General features: G+C 55.0%; 1 protein-coding gene across 1 annotated transcript in view; it reads left to right on the top strand.

The window, feature by feature from the left end:
• Positions 1 to 3,935: 3,935 nt before the first annotated feature.
• Positions 3,936 to 8,200, top strand: part of RNF43 (ring finger protein 43) — a gene marked incomplete at both ends in the record, with an annotated part of 49,713 nt that continues 45,448 nt past the window's right edge. The window contains one exon of the mRNA XM_079544982.1: positions 3,936 to 4,172. Coding sequence (XP_079401108.1) covers positions 3,936 to 4,172 — 237 coding nt within the window. The remainder of the gene's footprint in view (positions 4,173 to 8,200) is intronic.

Raw genomic sequence — 8,200 nt, 5'->3', positions numbered from 1 at the left:
GTTTTTTTTTTTACACCTCTTTCATGACGTTTTCTAGCTGACAAGTTACAAAGCATCGAGCAGTCAGAACTTTTAATATGAACTGATTATTAGCTGCTCATCTTCTCAGACTTGAACTCCCCGTAAACTGGAACAACCTTGAGAGCTTTGTCTGAACCTTTCTCACTGGGAAACAAGCTGTGCTTCGTGCCGTGCTCAGAATCTTCCTGTTGCTCGTTGCTGGAAGCCACAGCGCGCCCTGCGCCACTCTCACCATCTCTGCTTGAAGTCGCACTGCGACCCTGCAGTGGGAATTGTGTGAATTGTGTATGAAACAAAGGCGTAGGGAAGTCACAGGATTCCAGGTCTGAACGGGTCAGGGGTTGGGGAGAGCTGCTGTAGTTGAGATGAGCTAATTTTCTGAGCGATTACCCAGGAAATGCTCTTCCTCCTAAAGCGGCGCTCTGTTCAGCAGCGTGCCCTCCCAGTGGGTATCCATTACACACAGCAGCTGCTCATCTCCTGCACTGAAGGAGAAGTCTTCTGTTTTAGTAACTTCTATTTGGTTCCGATGCTCTCTGTGATGGTAAGTTATGTGTTGTGTTAGTACTTTAATAGGTCTTAGGTACATTCTTATCACTATAAATACAATCGCATTTAATAGCAGTTTTAAGTTTTGAATAGCTATGCATTTGTGTTAAAATATTGTTTGAAGGATGAAAGGGGCACAGACTTTATTTATACTGTCAGGGAAACGTACATGAAAGAGTGCTTAGAACATAAATTTAGCTGGTTCATCCATGCTCATATTCTTTAAAAATTAATTAGAGCCAGTCCTGAAAAAAACACACATGAGAGGAGCAGGGAGAAGTGGCCAAGACCACCCCAGCTCTGCCCTGCAGGACCTCGCGCAGCCTCCGGCCGTGGGCAGGATGTCCCAAGTGAGTGCTGAGCGGTGGGACGAGCCGAGGCAAAGCCTTTCATTATTCACCAGCCGTCCAAACAAATACAGTCTGGGGATGCTTTTAGGTCAAGGCCGGCGGGAACATTTCCATGCTGGTTGTCCTCAGATTTGTTCTCCTGTATCGTATATTACATCCGTGCAGTGCAACTCCAGCCAGTGAGAATAGTGAGGGGTGAGGTGGATGCATCCAAGTCCTGCTTCCCAAATGGATTCCATCACTTCCCTCTTGGGTTCGGGCTGTAAGGAGATGGAGCTTAAAGGACTTCAGCCTTATCAGACTGCAGCTGCTACTTCTTTAATTCCTGCACAGCACACAGGGAACTTCACAGCTTACCCTTCTTCCTCCTGTTTGCCCCTAGAAGACTTGGCACTTACTGCTCTTTTATAGCCCTGCTCAAACGGCGTGGCTGCAGCAATCTGCAATGAATTAAACTTTGAAACTGAACTATGGATGTTGCATCTGTATTTTCCGTGTGTGTTCTGAGTTACAAAGGACAAACCGTGGTTGGAAAAAATCCTTTGTGTTTCATAGAATCATTAAGGTTGGAAAAGACCTCGGAGATCCCCGAGTCCAACCCATCTCACCGTGCCCGCTGTGTGCCACGTCCCCACGGCTCTGGAGCTCCTCCAGGGGCAGTGACCCCACACTTCCCTGGGCAGCTGTGCCACCGCAGCACCGCTCTTTCTGAGAAGCTTTTCCTGCTATCCCGATTTCCATCATGATACCCTGATTTCCTGAGTTCCCACTGCTGTCGTTATCAGCACCCGCTGCCCAACAGACCCGTTCTTACTTTCAGAAACGAACCTGTTCTCTTGGCATAACCCGCGAATTTCCGTGGAGCTCCCCCGGAGGTTGGTCATGCACTATTTAGGAAGCCCCCACTCATCTGTTCTCTTGATGCCCCTTCCCGCGAGCAGCGCTGGGCTTTGCGCACAGCTGAGCAGCGGCCGCCGTTCCCGGTTACCTCGCAGCGCTCTCCTCGAGCACCGCTCCACCGCGGCCGCTTCACCCACTTCCAGTCGCAGCCCCGCTCCGAGGTTACGGCTCTGACCTGCGGCATTATTCACCTCTCAGCGATGTCAGAGCCGAATGAGAGCTGAATTCCAGACCTCTGACATCAGCCCGACCCGAACCCTCCGCGGCAGCGGCAGCTGGACGAGGGCTCCCGGACGGCAGGGAGCGGGAGGGCCGCGGCGAAGGGCAGAGCCGGCGGATGGCCCGCGGAACGGCGGCGGTGCGGAGCGGCGCTCAGCCCGGAGCCCGCGGACCGGCGGGAGGGGGCGCCCGGGAGCGGGGCCGGGCCGGGCGGGGCGGGGCGGGCGCTCGGCTCCGCTCCACCCTCACTTTGTGTCAGCAGGTAGCAACCCGCAGCCCCGCCGGGCGGCTCCGACGGCCGCGCCGCTCCTCCGCCCTCCGCTGCCGCAGGCGCTGCCCCGGAGGAGCTCCCCCGCGGGATCCGTTCGCCTCCCGATGATGCCCGAACGGCCCGGCCGGGCTCCCCGCGGGACCGCGGCCGATGCTTCGGGCTCTGCCGCTCAAGGCGCGTAGAGCCGCCGTGCGGGACTCCCTCGGAAAGGCTCCGGCGCCGCTCCGTCCCCAGCGCTGCCCGCACGCGGAGCGCTCCGCCCCGAAGCCGCCCCGCGCACCTCCGCGCACCTCCGCCTCGCGCCGCCCCGTCGTGCAAAGATCTCCGCTTTAAACGACGCTCCGCGCTCTGTAGGGAAGGAAGAGAAGACCGCGAACACGCGGCATCAGGCGCGCCGTGTGCTTCAACCGCTGGAAGTAACTCTGGGGGTTCTGGGGATCCCGGTGCAGCAGCGCTGTGCTGTGCTGTGCTGTGCTGTGCTGTGCTGTGCTGTGCTGTGCTGTGCTGTGCTGCCCAACAGGTTTGCAGATGATTCTTTATTTTTCAATCCCTTCTGAGCGCGCTCCCTGCCGTCCCGGCGGCGTGCCCCGTGTCGGCCCTCCAGGTGCGGAGGGCGCGTTGCCGTGACCCCTGGGCGGACCATGGGATTTGCCTCTGTGCTGCACGGGGCCTTCGATTGGGACCGTGCTGGACGCGCAGCTCCCGGAACTCGCGGCGTGAGAGCAACAGGAGACGCTGCGGCGCTGCGCTCCGTACCTGCCCCGCTCCGCGCTTAAGGGCTGACAGAGTTCGGGGCCTTTTCGGACGTTTCCCGGCAGCTATGGCGGGGAGCTTCGTGCTGTGACCGACCCGGGACCCGCAGCCGGAGTTGGACTGAGCCGGGAGTGCGGGGGGAGAGCCGGGGCTGCTCTGAATGAAGCATTTCTGGTACGATGAGGATGGATGGGATCGCCCCGGGTTGGACGGGGACGGCGCAGTAGCAAACTTTTCTTTCTGCCGCAAATTCAAGAAGCACCCCCTGCACGGTTCTTAGCAAGGATCCCAGTAATCACAGGCGGCGTTCAGCGTGCCGAGTTCCGGCACGTGCTGGGAGGTTCCAGAGATGGGTGCGTTGGGCCCAGTGGGAGCCACACAGGAGCCACGGGGACACGGCGCCCATGCAGAGCCCTCCCCACTCCCCACGCTGAGGGGCTGAGCTCTGGGACCCCCCCTGCACCTGAACGGCCCCCTGCCTGCCACCTGCTCGGCCTTTTCTGCCACTCTCCCTGGATTTACTTTCTGCAGGACTGACTGGAAACAGGATTCTTTTTCGGAAGAAACTTCGGATTATTTTATTATTATTGTTATATATAGAGAGAGATATTTGATCAAAGTATGCTCCCGAGCTCCCAGCGGCCTCTGAGCACGTGGCACCGAGGAAGAGAAGCAGCGATGGCACAGAGCCGGGCGGCCGTGCAGTGAGCAGTCTGCTCCAAACTTCCCCCCGCCCGCCCTGCGTGCCCCCCACAGCCCCGTGCCCCCCGCGCCCCCCGCACCCCCCGGAGCCCCGCGGCTGGGAGCAGGGCGAGGGCGCAGCGCGTCCCCAGCGGTATGCGTGGCCCGGGAACGCGGCCGCAGCTGGGAGCATGAGCGGTGGCCCCCAGCTGCAGCTGGCGGTCCTCTGGCCTTGGCTGCTGATGGCTTCTCTGCAGGCAGGGCTCGGCCGCACCGGGCCGGCGCTGGCGGCAGCCGTCGAGTCGGAGCGGGCAGCGGCGCAGAAGGCCATCATCAGGGTGATCCCGCTGAAGGTGGAGCCCATCGTGCTGGAGGGGGAGTTTGCCAGCGTGGCCGAGGTCACTCCCGCCGAGGGAAAGCTGCTCCAGGTAGGGGCAGCCGTGCTTCACCTGCGTCCTTCCATGCTCCCACCCTTCTCGCCCCTCTTCCTCTCCGTGCCTCCCAACTAACGTGGTTGGCTTTATGGCTGCACGCACACAGGGTGGTTTTGACGCGAGCTGTCCACCGCTTTGCTCTGCGCCTTCCGTGGAAGCACAGAATCATTACAGTTGGAAGAGATCCCCAAATCCAAGCCTAAGCCATCCCACCATGCCCATAATCACATCCCTCAGTGCCACATCCCCACAGCTCTGGAACACCTCTGGGGACGGTGACCATCACCTCCCTGGGCAGCCGTGCGGTGCAGGATTGCTCTTTCGGAGATATTCCTGCTACCCATCCTTCCCCTCCCCTTTGTGCTGCTGCTCTCTCACCGTGCTGTGCTTTCAGGCCCCGGTGCTTATGTAAGCGTGGGTCCTTCGCTCTGTGTGCAGCAGTGTTAATTTTGGATGCGGCCGGTCAATTGCATGGAGATTATCACCTATCTTAATTGATGTTATAAAGCTGAGTGCGTTGCTTGAGTCACATGTTGGGCACTGAGCATCTGACCAAAACATGGTTATTTCTACTGTGGGAAATCTATAAAACTTTGCTCACGTAGCTGGGTTCTGCTGCAGCCAGATACAGCTCCAGGTGTTGCCCAGCAGAAGCACTGACCCTGTTGGCTGTAGTCTGTCTGTAGTGTTGGAAGCTGAATTTCACCCATCCAGCGATGCCTCTGGGGTGTCACCACCGTGCGTGTTTCTCAGTGAAATGGATGCTGGTTTCTGCTCTTTGCTATGAAAGGAGAGCCTCTGGGCACCTTGCTGTGGATGCAGATGCTGTGAGCTCGGTGTCTGAGCTCTGTACTGTGATGGCCATTTGCTCATCAGCCACGTGCTTTACTCTTGGAAACCAAAACTGACAGAGCAGCCTGCGTTAACATTGAACGTTTTCCAGGCTTGGCTTTCGGAGTCTTAGTGAATCTGATAACCTGCAGATTTAAATTAGAATCAGAAGTTTTGAGCAGGCCTTTGCAGGAGAAGAAACGCCACTGAGGCAGCCTTAGCACGGTCATGTGGCTGACAGTGAAAGCAGGTAATTGGTGACGTTTGTAGATCCTGCTCGCAGAGCCTTTTGAACTAATCGGAACGAAAGCGATGTTATAAAGTTATATTACCAGGGTAAAAACTATCTTGGAAAAATGCTCTCAAGGTCCCGCCATGTTGTGAGGCAATGTCCAGGAAAGTCAATATTTATTCCTTGCAAAAACTACAGTGGTGTTGCAACTGAGCGCAAAGTGTAGAGCGTGGACCTTTTCGGGACGAGGAGGCGATAACCTCTCCTGCGTGACGCTGGGCTGTTTGCAGCCAAACACGGAGATGCAAAACGTGCTTTTGTGTCACGTGCGGCAGCGGGAGCCCACCCTGAGCGCCCACCAGGGAGGGGTTGTCCGTGCTCAGCCACGAAACGCAGCGTTTGCTGAATGAACTTCATTCTTTAAAACCATATTTGCAAGGAGAGGGGGTTGCAGAATGCTGTTCTCATCTGTTTGTTTTGTGTAGGCCCACGCTGATGTGTGTTGGGCTGGCGGTCCTGATCCCTTGGGGAGATAAAGCCTGAGACCCAAAGGGGAATGGTTGAAAATAAGAAGTGAACAGGAGAAACTATTTCCAGTTCGCATTTGAACAGTGAGGTGCTAAATACACCCTGGGAACTCTTGTTTTGTGTGTGGTGGCCAGCATCCCGCTCTTGCAAGGCTGTTACAGGGCGCGTGCTTCACTTTGATGTCATTGGAAACCTCATTGGAAGTTTAGCCTGCTCACACGTGCCGCCATCACTCCTTCTGTGTGTGCAACTCAGGCACCTGCAGTTATTGAACTAAGAAGCCTTGTTTATTTTGTGTTGGATTGGTCATCTTGGTCCTCACACACAGAATCACAGAATCACAGAATTGTAGGGGTTGGAAGGGACCTCCAGAGATCATCGAGTCCAACCCCCCTGCCAAAGCAGGTTCCCTACAGCAGGTCGCACAGGTAGGCATCCAGGCAGGTCTTGAACATCTCCAGAGAAGGAGACTCCACCACCTCCCTGGGCAGCCTGCTCCAGTGCTCCGTCACCTCACTGTACAGAAGTTCTTGCGCACATTGGTGTGCAGAACTTCCTATGCTGCAGTTTCTGGCCGTTTCCCCTTGTCCTGTCTCCACTCACCACTGAAAAGAGTCCACACATCACACAACACACAGACTGCAGAGCTTAGAATGATGGAATCACAGCACGGTTGGGTTGGAAAGGACCTCACAGCCCCCCCAGCCCCATCCTGCATGGGCTGGGTGCCCCCCAGCTCAGGCTGCCCACGACCCATCCATGGCCTGGGGCGCCTCCAGCGATGGGAAACCCACAGCTCTGGGCAGGTGGGATCATCTGTGGAAGCTTACTGTGGTCACAGCATTCCGTTCACAGGAACCACCTTTAGAGCTGTTGTCCTTCTCCGCAGAGTGACCCCACCATGCCCACCTGCCCCAGCTCTCTGGGTCGTCCCTGGGTCCCATTCTACAGCTCTGGGTCGCAGAGCAGTGGTGAAGTTGGAGCGTTGTGTTGGAGCCAGGCTCAGGGATGATGCAAAGCAAGAGGAATTTCTCAAGTAGGCAGAGCCACTTCAGGCTTTATAGTTCAAAAAACCAACAGCTTCGTTTTCTTTCAGAAGTCATCTTCCAGCTTGCTCAGAGCACGAGCTCGCTCGGCTATTGCATGCTGAGCTTTAACTGTTGCCTAGCAGAGGAGAAGTGGCACCGTGTGAGCGCTGGCAGTTTCCAGATGGCAGGTGGTATGTGTCACGCTGTGATAGCCCGTGCCCAGGGAAGTCCCTGTATTCAAAATGTAGGAACCAAACCCTTCAGACCAGTGGGCCATAAGGATCTTTGCTGTTGTGTTTGGATCTTTGCTACTGGGGATCCTGCAGCAGCAGGGGCTCAGTGTGCACTCAGATCGTGTTTTCAGATCAGCTCCCATCCATCGATTGCTAAGGCAGGTTCCACAACCTTTGCTTTTGATAATTTTGCTGTTGTGTACAAGGATGGTGCTGCTGGTAGGCACAGTGCAGCTGGGATTGGTAGAGTCAATCACAGAATGGTTTGCGTTGGAAGGGACCTCATGGATCATCACGTTCCAAACCTGGTGCCACAGGCAGCAAAACTGCTCCTGTGCTGGAGCTCTTTCTGGTTCTGTGCTGGTGTTTTGAGAATAACGTTGAAATGTTGAAAAAAATCCCAAAAAAATAACATTTGAGAAGAGGTAAATAAAGTGCTGTCCTCACTGCAGGGAAGGCAACCCAGCGATCCATCACCTCACACATCTGTGTGCAGGAAAAATCAGATAGCAGAAGTCCTACTTTATCACAAGTCTCCCAATACATCGTTTCCTTTCCAGACAGATTTAGCAGTTACATAATTAGGTGATTGCATGAGAAAGCCAACTTTAATTTACCTTGTTTTGTGCACATCGTTTTGGCTTATGACTGCAGAAGAAAAGCCTGACAGCACAGGACGGGCTCCCCAAAGGCTCAGGGCCTTGGCAGGGCAGTGGTGGGGTGAATCCAACACGACCGTCCCAGAAGTGGAGAGTTTCCTATGTTGCAATGCACAGTGCTGTTGGGGAATTACAATGGCCTACTTAGCTGCTTGTAGAGGGTTGCACTCCCAGCCCATAAGAAGGTAAATATGTTAGTAGTCTTTATACACTACCAGCTCCTGGATCAACAAAAGGATGTTAAGTGCATAATGTTGACAGAGATCAAAGAAGTGGGAAAGTCTAACCAAATGATAATGGGGACTTAAATTACCTGTGAATAAGCTGGTCAGATAGCACAAAAAGAGTGAGTTCAAAGAGGCCATTTCTGCCTCTTGGAACAGCCAGTACTAGAGTACACAGAAGGATATTCTTGACTTAGTGTTAAGTAAGGCACAAGAGCTAACTGGAGGCTGCAATAATTGAGCCACTTGTATTGACTGCGGTATGAAGAAATTCATTGTGTGAGTAG

Source organism: Tetrao urogallus, assembly GCF_951394365.1.
Source record: "Tetrao urogallus genome assembly, chromosome: 20".
Lineage (NCBI taxonomy): Eukaryota > Metazoa > Chordata > Aves > Galliformes > Phasianidae > Tetrao > Tetrao urogallus.
The sequence above is the reverse complement of the archived record's forward strand: the minus strand, read 5'-3'. Positions and strand labels throughout refer to the sequence as shown.